Genomic DNA, 18,110 nt, shown 5'->3' with positions numbered 1-18,110 from the left:
GGCATGCTTTACATCTCTTCTGTCAGCTGCCCTGGTTTTCTCCCTTACTGGAGAGAACAGAGGGGAGAGGGGGGCGCATACTGGGTGCTAGATGCTGACCAGCTTTGTTGGGGCGGGGGGTGCGGGGCACTGTACTCCATTACATTTACATGTTAGGCATTTTGCTGACGCACTTCTCCAGACCGAATTAAATAATAAGCTAATTAGATAAGGACAATTCCACCCTCGGATACTCTTACTGTTACTGGATATCATCAGCCTGTGATGTTCAGTGCATTCCAGAAGTTATTTTGTGATGAAGTAATTTACCTTTTTGATGTACCCACTTTCCCTCAATCTGCCTTGTCTACTTCCACTTCAGTTAGTGATTTCCTTCGTTTCCCAGATTGACTTGAGCATGTTTCATTTAGCTGTGGGTTGTACATGAGAGTAAAGTTAGCATGATATTGGATATTATGTGGTTACATTTTCTCAAATGTCGATACACAAGTGGTTGTAAATTCTTCCAGCAATCACAAATATATTAATCAATGTGGTTTTACTTCCTTTACTTTCCTTTACAAGTTAAAGCAGAAAAACCAATATCCACCAAATATGAAATATCAAGCTAACTTTACTCTGGTTTTACGTGTAGCTGGAGAGAGCAATAGCGATAGTGGTAGCTGTCGTTGCCACTCAACAAAAAGTGAGTCGCACCCCTCACGTAAAACACACGTCTTGTGGCTGCATTGCATTCTGGTCTATTGAAGCTGCTGTTGATGGAGAAATTGGTCTCTCTGCCTCTTCTACGATGGATTTCTCCCTGTATGATTGTTGAACGCCGGTGCAAAACGGTGAATCTAGAAAGAAGCTGTTTCTCTTTGATTCTGAGGGACTGACACCACAACCTGACCTTTACTGTTGACATTTTAGACAGTTGAATTTTTTTGCCTATTAAACTCAATTCTAGCTGCGCAGGAAATATCTCAGTGTGACGTCACATTGTCTATGTTTGGGCAATTATCTGTGGGAGTAAGAAAAATAAACCACCAAACAACAAAATTGACCCAGGAACGCTAGGTACATCGTCAATAGCTGTGTTTCTTTTACAGTGCTTAAGTGTTTTAGGGTGGATTTTTCTTTTAAATTCCCTTGAATCAACCAGTTGTAAGGACTGCAGAGATCAGAGCCACTGTACCGACATAACAGCTGTAAAAGATACCCTAGAAGGATAGAGAAATTTTAGGTGAAGAAATAACATCTATGGAGAAAGAGTAGGAAATTACTTTTAGGTTGTAAGGCAGTGTGTCTATGTAATATACTCTCACGAGTAATGACTTGATTTCCAAACTTCCCCATGAACCAAAAAGCCATGGTAACAGGGCCAAAAAGCCACAGACTGGCAGTCTGTGGAAGTCAAACTATCCTCAATGAGGCTCTTGTAATCCAAAAAGCCCTGAGGTAAGCCCTTCCAACAAGAACTTGGAGAGAATTAAAAATTTGCAAAAGTTCTTCACTAATCCTGTTAATGAAGAGAGCTTTTCACAGTAAAAAAAAAAAATCGTCCAACCAAGCAGAACTGTGAACTGACAGAAGGGGTCTAAAAACCTCGCAATTCTCTTTTTAACAATGCAGTTTACAGTGTCGTTTACTGCTGAGGCAATGGCTTTTTTCACAACCAAGAAGGAGATTCTCTGGCCATAAGTCCATCCTCCCAGAAGAAAAAGCAGGCAGGTCATGAGGTTTGTGTGGCCAGTGTTCATCAGCAAGAGGATTTTCTAATATCCTGCATGGCAGGGCCGGAGCGTAATAATGCAATTAAGACGGCGAGGTGTGCCGCAATGAGAATCTTTACTGTGGGACATTGGCTCCATTCAAAATTAATTAAATTAACCTAGCATTCCGCTAATGTTGCACCGCGGGGCATTTTCATTTGCAAAAGATTCCCTCTCTTTTATTTATTTTTTTTGGTCAGTGGTGATCTTTCCAAATTTCAGGACCTTTTTTTCATGCTGTCTGTGATAAATGACAGGCTTGTCTTGTGTACTGTAAGAGGCACAGAGACCCTTCATGTACGGGTCGAAGGTCAGAACAGCCAGAACAAGCTGAGGAGAGCAGACAGGTACAGTAGCATCTCAAGGACGCACTGGAAATTCATGCTTTTAAAACTTTCACATTTTATCCTCTGAGTGCCAGTATGCATGTTGGATATTTTATCATGCCATAATGAGACATCCATCAATTGGATAAAAGTGACACCTACTCTTAGAAAACAACTGATAGTGCAAAAACAAATGATAGTATTTTTTAAAGGATTGCAGGTCACTTAAGTCCTTGGTCAACAAGGTGATAGAAATTCTATATTTCTAATAATCTATATATGAGAGGACCCACTTTTTATATTGAAGGTACTCTTTGGTTTGGTTTTTTGCTTGAATAAAAAAGGTGTTCTAAGGCATAAAATTAAAAAGTCATCAAAAGAAAATATTAAAACCAACTCCAACACGTTTTGGCCATGCTATGGGTTTCAATAAGGAGTAGCACACCAAACTGAATGAAGAACAACATGAACTAGAACTGAACTGAATTAATTTAATTGTTTTCTTAACATCTTTCAATTTTAGGTATATGCAGTATAGTGTTCTTCATCTTAACATGATTACTTATTTTTGCCTAAAATAAATCTAGCAATTAAAAGGAAAAAAGTTCCCACAAAACTGTCCACTTCACTTGCAATTAAATTGATTTTATGAGGAACAACGTTTCAGTACAAATAGTCCAAATAACCTGAGGAAGGTCTTTGAACAGAAACGTTGTGAAGTGAAGTGGACAGTGTGCGGGAGCTTTTTCCTTTCAATTGCTGAGTTCAACTCTTTTCTTTCAGTCATGGTGGCTATCGCTGCTCATGCTAACTACCCAGTTCTTCTATTTAGTCCAAACCATCCAGAAATTAAAAATGCTTTCTGTGCACCGGAGGATTTTCCCTGAGAAAGATCTACCAGACACCGAGTGTTTAGAACAGCAAATCTAAAAGCTTTCATGAACTGGGTATAGGTTGAATCACTAGATGGATTTATGGATTATTACTTTAAAAAATAAAATGAACAAACTCAGATTAACGATCCCCTACTTGGTCTCTGAGACTTAAACCTGTACTTTTTTTTTTAAACTGATCCTCTCTGTTCTACCTGAGCTGTCAAGGCTTGTGACAGAGGGAGGGTTTGCAGGATGGGGGAGCAAATGGGTGGTGGAGAAGGGGGTGGTGTGTGTGTGTGTGTGTGTGTGTGTGTGTGTGTGTCTGTCTATATGTGTATGTGTGTGTGTGTGTGTGCGTTGGGGTATTGCATGGGGTTGCATGGTGATCCCCCTCCCCTCGCTGTGTCCGGGGAGGGGGAGCCAGGACAGAGGAGCCCCGGGGCCAGGAGCCTGGGAGGACACAGGGAGGTCACTCCATCCACTGGTGTCACACTCTAATTCATCTGTCAGGGCCTGCGCAGGAGCAACATGCGCAAGTGCACACACACACACACACACACACACACTGGAGCACGCACACACACCAAAACGTACACATACACACAGGTAAACATACAGCAAATCACACACTTACATACGTACATACATACATACATACATACACACATTTTGGAGCACACACACACACACACACATGCACCTACACACACTTATGCAGGCATGCATTCAGCAAAACACACACACACACACACTGTGCAGCATGCACCCACACCAAAACACGTACATACAGACACATGCGAAGGTACGCATACAGCGAAACACACACACTCTTGCACGCACATACACACAAAAGAACACACGCACACACTGTTGCACTGGGACGTCCCAAAACACACACATACACACACACACACACACACACACAGCAGGATGGTGCGGTGACAGTAACTTACTTTAGCGGCTTTCAACAGGATCTCTCTCTCTTGCTCGTCCTTCCTCTGCTTCTCGATTCTCTCCAGCTGCTCAAAGAAGCGGAGCTGAGAGCGAACGTCTGCAGACTGCTCATAGCACTCATCATCCTGACAGACAGACACACAGACAGAAGACAGACAGACAGAGAGAAAATCACTACAACGCCAAGAGTTAAACAAAGGTCAAAGTCTCATTTACCGGCTGGTTCTGAGGCTCTGGCCACTTCAGGACAGCCCGTCAGTCTGTCTGGCCCAACCAAATTATCTCAAAACAAAAAGAAAGTTACATCACATACTGGAAAGAAACTACCAAATCTCAAAGTAAATTAGACTTCTGTTTAACCCTAAACAGAGAGTACATGGTGCCAGAATATTTGGCTGTCAGGACTGACAGAAAATGGAGAAGATCACTGACAATGTACAGACTTGTTGGATACAGGGGGAGGCCATCAGACATCAGGGGAGATGGAGACAGAATCTCACTTCTTACCACACTGTGAGAAATATCAAGACATAAGAGAGACCTACTTTGACAAAATAAGTAAAATATTCCCCAAGTTCAATAATCTCCCTAGTCTTCAAAAAGTTACTGCGCAATTGAGTGCAATTTAAATTTTAGCAGTGACTGCTGTCGCACATGAAGGGAAATGGGCAACAGTGCAAAATGAAGAATACCGCTGTAGATAGATAATCGGTTCTTATTAGATTGTTGTTGTTGTAGAGTGAGTGTACTTCATTATGTCACCTTCTGCTTTGGTAATGTATGGAAACACTGTCATGCCAATAAAGAAGCCATTGAACTGAGAGAAGGAGAGAGTGTGAGACTGAGAAGGAGAGAGAAAGTGACACAGGTAGAGAACAAGTGAAGAAGAAAAAAAGAGTGTGAATGGCAAAGAGAGAGCAAGAAAAAGACATTGGTGGAGGGTGGGAAATAAAACAGAAACAGGTGAAAACTAGATTAGCGCTAGCTTCGTACTTGCAAGTTTTTGTCATGGATAGAGACACCACCTCTAATGTTTTAGCAACACTTCTTACTGAGACAACAAAGGGTTTGGAGCAGAAAGATGTTCAGAGTCATTACATGGCGAGACCGATAATCTCATTTATTATATTGTAATGGAAATGTAATGATTACTATGAAAAAGGTTTAATAAAATGTATGCAGATGTGTGATAATAAGTGTGTTTTATGTAGTTGTGTCGGTAATCTTCATTTTAAATCAAGCATGTTAATGACTGATTTTGCATATTAGGTGAGAAGATTTGATGAGGTTGTAGCAAGTTGGAGTAATCTGTGATTGTTTAGCATAGCGTTACATTTTATTAAGAATTCTCTGCTATTTTCTCAATGTTTTCCTTGGGGTTTGTACTTTTTTTTATTTACTGTATGCATTGACTGATGCAATTGTGATGGTAGTCCATTAATTTTGTGGGATGGAGGCCAGCTTACTTCATGATGTTGTGTTTGATGAAGTAGGCAGAGAGTAATGTTTTTGTGCATTGGCAAGATTGTGGAGAGTGGTTGTTTTCTTTTTTTTAGTTATTCAAATGTGATGTTTTGTCCTACATTGCATAGGTGGATGTCCATTATATCAACTAGTACAATTATTGTTGGTTTTGCTTTGTTGAAGTTAGCCAATATACAAAATTAAAATTAAATTACAATTAAAACACATTACAATGTATGATGTCTCGTAAGTGTTTAGGCATGGCAGTTGAAATTAACTAATAAGTTCTAGCAGGTTTTCAATAAACCTGGTTATTTTTATGTGTTGAGTGACAGTAGAATAAATAGTACAAACTGTGTCCATTGGTATAATATGTCTTGCTACAACGGTGTTTGTCACACAATGTTGTGATCTTATATGAAGGCCATCAGCTGGCCTATAAAGGTTTCTATCACAGGTGTTGATGTGCAGCTCATCAAGAACCTAATAAAAATCCTATAGTCACTGGGCCACTTCAGCAGATTTAGAGGAATCAAGATGTAAAACTGTACCTTTAAATAACTGAAATAACCACTCTCCATATCCTTGCCAATGCACAGAACTGATCAAAAACATCATCATGAAATAAGGCCCCCATATGGCCCCCATCCCACAAAAGCATAATGAACTACCACCACAATTACAATCAATGCATACAATAAATAACTCAGGCATGCCCTGTTGGCAAGCATAAAAAGACATCCATCATCAACCGCACATTCGGTTCAATCAAAAATCCCAACTTTAGACACACCTCAACCCGAACACCACCAGTCTGGAAACAACACAACACACTCTAACTTTTGTTATTTACACGCGATGCTTCTCTTTGCATACGGCGCGCCGCCTCCCACTTGGGAAATGGGAAGGCAAGTTTAACGCGGAAAAAACAAAGTTTGTGGGTCATCAAAAAGTTAATAGGATAATTGCTTATTTCACGTGTGTTTGTGTGTGTGTTTGTGTGTCTGTATATCTCCTAAGCAGCTCTGTTCTCCCTCTCTACCCCTCTCGCACTTCATCTCTATATCGCTCTCTCTTTTCCTATCCGTGTGTGTGTGTGTGTGTGTGTCGGTGTCAGTGTCAGCGCGCGTGTGTCGGGTCGGGGTGTGTGATCGTGTGTGTGTGTGTGTGGATGTGAGAAGCCGGGTAGCACAGAGCATAAAGACACATCAGAGGAGGCTCGTCGCCAGCCCCCCCCACCCACCCCCCTCACCCCCGCTCTCTCATCCCCCCCTCCCTCCTCTTTGTTGCAGCGCTGAGCCTGCACTCTTGCCGTAGCTCCTGCCGCCGCTGCCGAAGCCCCGCCGCTCTTTAAGGCCGCTTTGTCTTTCCGTCTTTTCTCTTTTTTTTTTTTCCGCTGATGTCAACAGAGTGGCTTCACAGAGCTTCACGCCTCTCACACTCCTCATTTACAAAACCACAAAAAAAAAAAAAAAAACAGAGAAAGAGAGAAAGAAAAGAAGAGGCACAAAACAAGATGGGGGACAGCTGTAGCGCCGCTCTTCCTCCCTCCCTCCCTCCTCTTCATCCTCCCTTCTCGGTGTCAGGAAAAACACATTTTCAAAGTTTCCCCCCAGTTCTCCCAACAACGCCGGGGTTTTTGGTTTGCAGTCGAGATGGATTTGTGCTTTAATGTAAACCAATTAAATGTGGTTGTATAGTTACATTCGAGGGCTAAGAGAAGATAAAGTCACCAATAACGACAAAGGAACGCCGGTGTGCGGGCACCTTAGAAGGTTTTTTTTTTTTAACCTAAAGTTTTAACTGACTGACTGAAAAGTCGGAGCTATCCTGTTTATCAAGTTAAGTGTAAAAAAGGTTTCTCGTATAAACCATTATGTGTTTGTGCTCGCGGCATGCTTGTGTTTTTGTGTGTGCATGTGTGTGTGAGACAGATAAAGAAAGAGTACATTTGTGTGTATGCTCAAAATGTGTGTGTGTATATACGTGCATGTCCATACTTATATATGCGTGTGCCTGAGTGTGTGTATGCATGTGTGAATGTGTTGGTGCATGTGAATGTGTGTGTTAATGTGTGTGTGTGTGTGTGTGTGTGTGTGTGTGTTAGCCTTACCTTACAGGAGTCCAGTCGGTGCTGTGCGATGGTAGAAACCTTCTCCACAACGGTGCGGAGCCGAGACTGTGTGGCGTGAGAGATGAACGTCACTGCCTCCATGGGGACCTCAGTGACTCCAAACTTCTTAGCTGTGAAGGATAGACACACACACACACACAAACACACACACACACATTTAGGATAAGATAAAAATTTAGCTACCTGTAGCATTTTTAAAAATCAATATATCATTGTCAAATTAATTATGATACCTCGGTTTAATTACCCTAAACAAATGAGACATCTGGTAGCCTCTATTTCACGCCAGTATTTTTAATGCTAGTGTTTTCAAAGTTAAGACCAAATTTCCAATAAACCCAGTTGTTGTTCTGTCGCAAATAGGATGCTGTCCCCCTCTCTCTCCCTGGCGTCACTCCGGGCATGTTTGTTTACTTTCACTTTACTAACGAGAATTAAAACGTTAGAAGTGATTTTCCATCCTTTCACTCATTCCTCCCTCGGCCATTGTGAGAAACTCTCAAAGCTTTAGCTCCATTTCTGCTGGAAGAACAGCATCCTCTTCCTGTTTTGTGTCCTAAAACAATATCCCTCCCCTCTGTGCCATAAAGCAATCAAGCATATTTCCCGCAAAATCTGACCTAGTGGCATACAATGTAAAATGCATTGTAGAGGCCGATACAGGCTGCCAATCATCTCAACAAGAAGATTGTTAGTAATTTATGGCAGCAAAGAGTAATGGAATACAAAGAATAAAAACAGAAGAATATATAATAGAACATATACAAGAAAACAGCAAATGGGGGTTATAGAAACACATGCAACCAAAAATTTCACATTACAACATGTTACATGTTTGGAACATGTTTAGGTTGTATTTTAGGCATTTAGCATTTCCAGACACTTGAATGATTACAGTAGGCTTCAATTCCTAAATCACCAACAGTATGAGAAAGCAATAGTAAATAGGTCAAGGGTCAGAGGTCACAGCGCTCTGAAAATATTCCTGTAGAATAATAGTAGAATAGGTAGAATAATCTAGAATAATCAGGTAAGAAAGAAAGCGGTAAATTGACTTGTAGAGGGCAATTGTTTTTGAGAGGAACACACACACCTACAAACACACACACACACACAGACAAACAGAAACATACACACACACACGCACACACACATACACACACATGCATGGGCACACACACATATTCACACAGAGAAACTCTTTGGATTAGTACGTGCAATTAACTCCCAGATATAGTACTCATCACACAGAAAAGTTAATTTGTTTCACAGTCTTAGCACAAATTCCAGTGTGGCTTTACTGGCTAAGCTCCTTCATGTGTGTAAACAACATTGACCATCTCCATTCGAAGGAGAAGGATAATTTAGTTTCCTTGGAGCGAAACTCATCTGAAGTCGTAACAGAAGAGAAGAGGACAGACTTTGGTAGGGTTACTATCTGTTTTCAACTTCCTTTTAAATTATGCCATTAACATAATTTTCTCCCTGGCACCCTTTTAAGTAAACCACACCAATTATTTAAATCAGCTGTACAATACATATACCCCTTACCAGCGCGTGCCTCGAAATGGATGGAGGGAGCCCTGTTAGCCTGATAATTAGAGTGAAAATACATGTGGCGATGTCAAAAGGTAAAAGAAAAACACTAACAGGCTTCTGCTTCCTGAAAAATAAGGTCTTTGAGGAACATTAATATTTCAGAGAAAGTTTAAGGGATTGAGCCGAAGAGAGTCACGTCTCTGTGAGCAAAAAAACACATTCTTCAACTTGTACCAATACAGATCATTACCATTCACCTGGCAAAAGAACAGCCTACATGAATTAGACCGCTTTAAAATTCATTTTAGTTTCTACGATTATTTTCATGCCATTTATTGCTATATTTGGTAGTTCGGAGTGCAGAGAGACTGGATAGATGAAGAGAGAGAGGGGATGACATGCACCAAAGGTTATGCCATCTGCAATTTGGTGGACACTTGACACTGACTCGAACCGCCTAACAAGTCGGACTAGTGCATACATTTTTAGCATGGCTAGCTCTAATGGGAATTGAACCCTTAATCCTGTCGATGTTAGTGCCATCTAACCATTAAGCTACATAGGGACACTTAAGCAGGATTCAAATAGATGCTGATATGAGTACAACCCAATGAACCACAAAGATACACCAGCTTGGAATCCACTGTCAAACATCTGGAACCATGTTTTAATGTTTTTACTCAAGTTAGGCCTATCTTGCTGTAAAGTCTCCTTACAGTTGCCTCTGTGTGTAAAGAGGGCAAGGTACTTGCTGCGGAAACAAACTCTGGCAGGTTCTTACGAGCAATAGGACACATTTGAGGAAGAAATGGAGCCCTGCATTGGCTTTGGACTCCTTAGTGTGTACAGGCTTGCTGGCAGAACTATTATCATGATCAAATATCATGTGTTTGCTTGTGTTGCCATGGGGAAAACCATCTATTTTCCCTTCAGTTCATTGCCTTTGTTTACATCTCCATGTTGAAGGAATAGTTCACCCAAGAAGTTTGTCATTATTTACTCACCCTCATGTCAGTCAAAACACTGGAGAAGTTGGTATGTTCACATAACACACAGCCAGTAAACTAGCACAGCTTGTGTCAGCCAAGTGAACAGGAATTTGTTCTTTAGAGTTCCAAAAGGGCGAAAAACAACTATAAAATTACTCCAAACAGCTTGTGCAGCATAATCCAAGTGTTCTGAAGCCAAACAATTTATACTTTTGTTTTTGTTTTCAATAATTTTTCATAATTTTGTCAAAATGATAATAATGAACAGTGAACACAGTATTGTGTATGGAACTGAACCGTTAGCTGAATGCATCGTTAACATTCCTACTATCGTGGGTCTAGGTGTGGTTTTTAAAAAGCATTTTAACTGCTGCCTTTTACCCTCCGATATCGTCTCTAGCTTTGAGGTACAATTAATTAAAGTGAGCACAGTGAATCCAATAGTAATTGCCCTCTACACCGTCTGCCAAGAATACACAAAGACTTTATCTCAGTTTTTCCAGACTTTCTATCTTTTGTCATGCCAAACTTTGACAGAGTCTTGATTCTTGGTGATTTTCATATTCATGTGTGCTGGCTGTCTAAACTACTTGTCAGTGAATTTATGCACCTGGTTGAACCTTTTGATCTTGCTTGTTAATGGTCCTACTCATAAGCCATACTCTTGATCTTATCTTCTGTTTTTTTCTGTTTGCAATCTGGAAATGTATGATGTTTGCCTGTCTGATCATAAAGCCATTATGTTTGATGCTTCTCTACCCTTCTTGCTTCCAAAATTGTCTGCCCGTTATGTCCACTCTCGCTACATTCATTCTTCCACTGCCAGTAAGTTCTCTGAGGCTTTCAAAGTTGCTCCTAACACCTGCAATATTAACACTTCTCCTCCCCAACTCAGCACAGAGGAGCTTATTTCCTTATTCAATAACACCTGCTCCTCTATTCTTGACTCTGTTGCCCTTCTTAAATTTAAAAAACCTAAGCTTAAAGCTCAGCCCTGGCTATATGACAACACTAGAGCCCTGAGGGAGTGCAGAAAAGCAGAGCATAAGTGAAACGTGACAAGCTCCAAATTTCTTTTGAAATTTAGGACACCATCTAGTCAACTACCAGAAAGCAGTTAAAGGCATGAAAGCAAAATATTTCTCTGAACTCATTTCCAGAAATTCACATAATCCTAGGGTCCTATTCAGCACCAGAAACTCTGTCGTCTGTCCCCCTCCTAGATCCAGCATCAACATGTCCGCTTCTAAGTGTGAAGAATTCTTAAAATTCTTCATCAGTAAAGTTGAGAACAAAGTGAACATTCCACCCCCTGCCTGTGATCTGCCTCACTGGTCAGATCTGCTAAACTGTTTCTACCCCATTACATTGCCCTGCCTTATAGAAACTGTTACTCATACAAAATCTGACACTTGCCCCTTGACATTGTCCACGCTGTTCTCTATAAGAAGGTCTTTGACAGTCAGCCACAGCATCCTCTCCATCATCAATAGCTCTCTGCCTGAGGCACGGCCCCCACCTGCTTCAAACATGCTGTGTTTCAGCCTCTCCTAAAAAGGCCCAATTTAGACCCTTAATTGCCTAACAACTTCAGACCCATATCTAAACTAACTTTCCTGTCTAAGGTCCTCAAAAAGGTAATTCTTTGCCAAGCCACATAATGGAAAAATTCCAGTCCGCATTTAGGGTTTCTGAGTACTGAGTCCACCCTACTGAAAATAACTAATGACCTGCTCCTCACAGACTGGTCCGGGTCCTCCTGGAACTCAGTGCCCCCTTTGACACAGTCAATCATGCCATTCTGACCATCTCAAGCATGTGATTGGTGTTGTGGGCTCTCCCTTGGATTGGTCAATCTCCTATCTCAACAACAGAACCTTCTTCCAAGTCAATTTAGGCAACTTCTCCTCCTCTCTGGCTACTCTCCCATGTGGGATCCTACAAGGTTCCATCCAAGGTCCTAACCTCTTCTCTATCTATGTGCGCCCGCTGGGTAAACTCATTCAGAAGTAAAATATCTCCTTCCATTGCTACGCAGATGACACACAGCTTTACCACCGTCTAAAACCAAACAACCAGCGCAGCCTGAACAGCCTCAGGGATTGTCTTGCAGACATCAAATGTTAGAAGGCACAACATTTTCTCCAGGTGAAGCAAAATTGAAGTTGTCCTGTTTGGCTCTCCCAACTCCATAAAATTTATTACTATTTGCTTAGGCCAGCTGTTCACCTATGTTAAGCCTTATGCCAAGAATTATTTCCAAAATCAAGTCTTTCCTCTCGTTCAAAGGTCTGTAGAAAGTTGTACATGCTTTCATCTCCTTCCGTTTAGATTATTGCAACTCCCTGTATGCTGGTATTAGTCCTTGTCCCACCTGCAACTGGTCCAGAATGTTGTGGCTGGGCTTCAGATGGGTTCTAGCAAAAGGGACAACATCAGCCCTATTCTGGCCTCTCTCCACTGGCTTTCAGTACATTTTAGAATTGATTTTAAGGTTTTGTTATTTGCTTTTAAAGCCCTGAATGGGCTAGCCCCAACTTATATATCAGACCTCATAAGCCCCTATACAATCTCCAGGCGTCTTGGTTTTCCACCATGGGGCTCCTGGCTGTTCCTCGTCAAGGTGTAAGCTCAAGGGTGACGGTGCCTCCGCTGCCACGGCCCCTAGACTATGGAACAGGCTTCCCCTTTCCATCAGATCTGGCCCCTCTGTTGACTCTTTCAAGTCCTGGCTCAAAACTTACTTGATACTTCAGCTTTTAAGTCATCTTGATTTGTCTGGTTACATGTGTATGTCTCGTGTTTTTTTTCCCTCTGGCAGTGCTATATTGATGTTCCGTGTTTAGTGTGATTTTATATATTTATTGGCTTTGTGGCCTTCTGTTGCAAAGATGACTCGCTCTTTCCAGCTCAAGCAGCTAACATTGGTGTTAGCAAGCAAAGTGAGAACTTAGCGACTGCCCCATTCCCTGGCTGTGATGTGCCAAATAATGAAGCTAACTTGCTAGACTAGCTGTCCAGGTAACTACAAAATTAGTAAGCTATGCCATTGTGCACAGTCTAAAAACCCAGAGATCAACCACAATGTTCAGGAAATAGTTTAAAAAAAAATTGGGGAAAAAAGATTGGAAACAGATTTTGATAGACTGAGTTATATCACTAAAGCTGGGGATACACCAGACAACTTTTAAAATCCTAACAGAATGTGAAAAGACAAAGAAAAGATTATGAAAAGACTGGGCGTATACACAAACCGATCGGTTTCTGCAGATTTTTTAAGACGACTGAACAACTTAACAATTAACGACTACGCCAGATGAGGGATCACACACTACTCGACTTGTCACTGCAATTGAATCAAACTGAACGCACCAAACTCACATGAAAACACAAGCTCTTGTGGTATATCTCTCCGTGTATTTTTTGGTCATTCTATTTTCTTTTCAGAAACAGAAAATAAAAAATGAAAAACGAATGATGATTTAATTTTCATTTCAAAATCCAAAAATTGAAAACCGAAATATACAAGGCATTGCCTGTTTTCCTGGTGAGAAACGGCACATACAACATTTACAAAGGACTTGATTTTCCTTTTCTCCTTTGTAAAACAGAAAATAAAATAACAAAAAGCCAATTTTGGGATTGCAACCTGAAGTAAACAATATAGAGCTGTGCGTCTTTCAGCGCCACCAAGGCCTGGAAAGCGGAAAGGAGAGAGAGAAGCAGAGAGGGAGGAAAATAGAATGACCAATAAATACACAGACCCAAAACGCATTTCCATAAAGTTTTGGAAGGGCAGACGTGTCTACCAACCGGACATATAGGCTAATAATAATTATAAAATCTGACTTTCCGGTCTAAAATCTATGGAGCCCGGGAGTTGCCATTGGGAGAGAAAAAAAGTTATGTTGAGTCCACGATTTACTGTAACGTGCACATGAGATACATTTCGTTCCCTCGATTTCGTTAAACTGTGCAATTTAGGAAAAATGCAACTTAAAAGGTACATTTTAGGTATTGCAGATAGGCCTAGTAAGGATTTGGTATGTTAATATCCATTATCTGTTTACACTGAATAGGCATATCCCCCAAATATTGCAACATATTTAGCCACTTAACCTTCAGGCCATGTAAACACAATCAGGTGGCTGCAACCAACCCAGGACAGCGCCACATTTAAACATAATCACCAATATGTGCACTGACTCTTTATAAGCTCGTGAAGAGCGCATGTATTATACATATCGAGAGCACGATATCACTATTTTGAGGGCACGTTTTGGCAATTTGTGCGCACGTAAAGAGGAAATCGAGGGAACGAATTATACCCTATCTCATGCGCAGGAATAGACCAAAACGAGGGCTCATTTTAACCAGATCGAGGGAACGAATTGTAGGCTATCTCGTGCGCACAAAAAAATAAAACGAGAGCTCGAATTGCATATCGTGCGCACGTTACGGTAAATCGTGCCCACGACATAAATTATTTTTCTGCCGATGGCCACTCCGGGGCTCCGTAAAAATCGGCATCTGGCAGGCAAGGTTTTTATGTAATCAATAATTTAGTCTTCCCTGTATTTTTTTCCTGTGTGCCTTGGTACCAGAAAGATTGGTAGGCCTATCTATAAATTTATTGTAAGAAATATTAACTAGTTGATTGCTCTTTGGTGTGAGCTAAACACCGTATTGGCTTGTTATGGCATAGCTTCATAGTTTTTCATTGGCTATTGACGGGATCCATTCGGTTTTGAGTTGTTGACGAGTATCCACTACCTGACTGCGTCCAGATTCCGCTTGTAAAAATCAAACTTGTTTGATATAATCGTAGTGGCTCCAACTCACATCGGGAGGCAAGAGATTAGAGTCTGTTCCCCTCACACACTTGTCGATTACAGTCTGTACCCCTCATACACTTATAGATTTTCTGTGCCAACTGGCTACGCCGACTGCCCCAAAATCTGCAGACTAGTGCAGACCAGGACAGACTCTGCCCGATTGTGACTCCTGGCTAAAATCGGGGCAATAGTTGTCTAGTGTATCCCCAGCTTAAGTTGTCCAGTAGCAGCTCAATGTAGGTCTTGAACAGTTTCAGCTCACAGACCTCTCTCCAACGTGTGAACATCCAGCCGAGGTTCACTCTGGTCTTCCCCCGGGCTCTGTCACTCTCCTTCGCTGTTTTTGCCTCCTCTGTCAAAAGCTTCTTTTTGCGTTTTATTGAAGAGGGTACAGCTGTTGGGAGTGGTGTTTTTTCAATGGTTCTACAGCCTGCCATTTTGAGTAGCTTCAAGCTGTTCATTCAAAGTGCTGCAGTCCTCTTCCTGTTTTGGTTGATGCCGCGCTCACGTAATTTCAAAGTGGAAGAACGAGATTGCATGTTGTTACTACAGCTTGGAAGCGTTCACGTGTTTAACTCATTGGAAAGCTCACATCCAAAGAAACTTTTACTTATCAGCCAAAAACCAACTGCAGCAGACATTACTTGCTTTTTGTTGGCAGAATTGATTGTATTAGTGTGACAATTGTGATTTTTATTAACTTGGACTGCTGACATCGGTGGATTCACTGTAGTGTTTGATGCCTGTATCAACACACTTCCGCAATTTGTAACACCGAGTTGGAGATATTGGCAACAAAAAAATCCTGCATGTCCTACTTGTAATTACGACTAGGAGGCTGACGTGAGCAGTTTTTCCCAGTTGGCAGGTCATATTTACAGTAAATCTGACATAACGTGAACACAGCATTCCTTTGTGCCATCCAGTTAGTCCTATACACAATTTGTGGTAACACATAGCACACATCGAAAGCAACACACAGAATAAACCAATTTGCTTTGCAATGTTCTCATTTTTCTACAGCCATTATACTATGTTATCAAAATTAATTTGAGAATGATATATTGAGGTAGTATTCTACATATAGCATTTTAATACTTTTTTAAGGTCTTACATTTTGATTATTTATCGTAAGACTTTTTCAGACTTTTTAAGGATCTGCAGATCACCCTGGTGTGTGTGTGTGTGTGTGTGTGTGTGTGTGTGGTTGCATGCCTGCTCTGAGTATCTATGTCTCTGTGTTTGAATCTAAATTTGTGTGCCTGTGTCCTTGCGTGGGTGTATGTCTGCGTGTGACTTTGTGTGAGTGGGACCCGGTGCATGCGCATGTACAATATGTGTATGAGTGTGTTCTGTGTATGTGTGTGTATCTCTGCAGAGCTGGACCTTTGAGGTACCAGTGGACTATCATTTACTTTGAGGAGCTTTTCTAGAGAGCTCCAGCTGTGCCTGTGTTCTGGTCCCTGAGATGGGGGGGTGGGGTGCTGTTTGCAGCTTCACAAATGAAACCTCCCACCAGCTCAAGGACAAGCCTGAAGAATTATGAGGGGAGGGAGGGGGGAGAGAGGGGGCTGAAAACAGGAGTGTGTGTGTGCGTTTGGAGGGGATAAATAAGAGAGGAGAGGAAACAAGAGACAGAGAAAGACAGAAAGAGGAAGAGAAAGAAAGATATCAAGGGGGGAAACCTTGAAGGTAACAGGTCGGAGTTTGGGGACTTGCCTCATCCAGACCTATTGGCCCCCACCTATTTGTGGGGGCCAACAGACTGGGACAGGTCACAGGAAGGTTCAGGGGGGAGAGGTTCAACGGGGAGTCAGAGAGCAGAGCGAAGGGTCGAACTCGGTGTTTGTACAGTGAGGAGGAGCAGCCGAGCCTTTCTGATTGAGTGGAGCTGGCAGGCCGATGGAGCCTCCCTCGGACTGCTGTCAGCTGGGAGCGCGGCGAGGCCAATCACTGACACAACAAAGCCGCGCAAGTGCCACTTCCCCAGCAGGGGGCGCCCTGGCCTCCTGCCCGGCGCCACGCTGCGCGCCCCCCGGAGGAAAGATTTACATTTTTAAACACGCCTCGTGCCCCGAGGTGACGGGATAACAACCACGCCGAGGTACCACGTAACGAAACATGACCCGCAGGCCTCGCTGCTATACCGAAGATACTTTAATTGAGATAAAACGAGGCGAGGGCGCGAGACTCCCCGTCACGTGGAATTACACTGTGCGTTTTCTGATCTGACGCGCATGGGAGAGATGCTAAGGACAGTTTTATTTCAGGTAATAACGCTCATTATCCTTTTCACAGGTTTGCTAAAACGTGCAGCGAGAGCCTAAAGTGTATCACAAGCAATACATTTTACCGTGTTACTGCTAGTAGCTAAAAAGGGAAATGACGACACCATCACTCTCATGTGATGCCCCAAACAAAGACCTCCCCGACTGTATCGATTAGCACATGCAATACTGTGCGCAAGATCCACTAAAAAGAGATAAAGAATCAAAATCTCGCTGCCGAGTCTCATTCCTCTAAACTCTGTTCCTTTAGTCCAGAGGACAATCTGACAGCCAGCCTTCAAAAGACAAGCCCATAAAGTATTTATGCGTGTGCCTGGGGTCCAGTGAGTTCAGACAGCCACTGAAGAATTCATTAAAGGAGGTGAAAGAATTGTTAAGTGTATCAAATTTAAACTGAGGCCAAACAAGAAAAGGCTTGGCCCGAACCACTGAAGGAGAGAAAATCAAAACTGTCTTTAGTGATGACACCATAAATGCAGAAACAACATGTTCCAAACACAAAAGACAACAGATAGTGATTTCATCACTAATACGATAAAAAAAGTAAAAATACAAAAAGTAAAACATTTTCTTTTTTTTCTGTTTTCTGTCTTGGTTGGGGGGAAGGGGGATAACATGAAAAATTTCCCTGCTGTTGTTACTCCAGCAACATGGTGGTATGACCCTTAAAAAACACTGGTAACCACTTCCCTGACAGGCCTGTATTCTACAGATGTTTGAGTGTCTAAATAAGGTCTTTGACAGTGCTACATCGTATGAGGGGTGCGCTTGTTTCACCTGTTTCTAGAATGCGTCTGTGGAGCAGGCCCGGGTGGAGAAAGGCCTCGTCTTTACAGGAGCGGATCTGCGTTCCCACCAGCTCTGAGTTGGTGGCCAGGATTCGCGCACTCTCCTCGTTCAGGTTCACCCCGGCCATGGAGGCCACGTCGTTGATGTCATCATCGTCCCTGAA

General features: G+C 42.1%; 1 protein-coding gene across 1 annotated transcript in view; it reads right to left on the bottom strand.

The window, feature by feature from the left end:
- Positions 1–18,110, bottom strand: part of LOC139658921 (transcription initiation factor TFIID subunit 4-like) — a 104,719-nt gene that overhangs the window by 49,731 nt on the left and 36,878 nt on the right. The window contains exons 10-12 of the mRNA XM_071537104.1: positions 17,936–18,105; positions 7,487–7,617; positions 3,909–4,034 (exon numbers count right to left, since the gene is read on the bottom strand). Coding sequence (XP_071393205.1) covers positions 3,909–4,034; positions 7,487–7,617; positions 17,936–18,105 — 427 coding nt within the window. The remainder of the gene's footprint in view (positions 1–3,908; positions 4,035–7,486; positions 7,618–17,935; positions 18,106–18,110) is intronic.

This window comes from Centroberyx affinis, unplaced genomic scaffold, assembly GCF_046629955.1.
Source record: "Centroberyx affinis isolate AG114_WGS23_722 - 3 ecotype Tasmania unplaced genomic scaffold, CSIRO-AGI_Caff_v1 ptg002982l_1, whole genome shotgun sequence".
Lineage (NCBI taxonomy): Eukaryota > Metazoa > Chordata > Actinopteri > Beryciformes > Berycidae > Centroberyx > Centroberyx affinis.
Note: the sequence above shows the minus strand (reverse complement) of the source record. Positions and strands in the feature narration are given on the sequence as shown.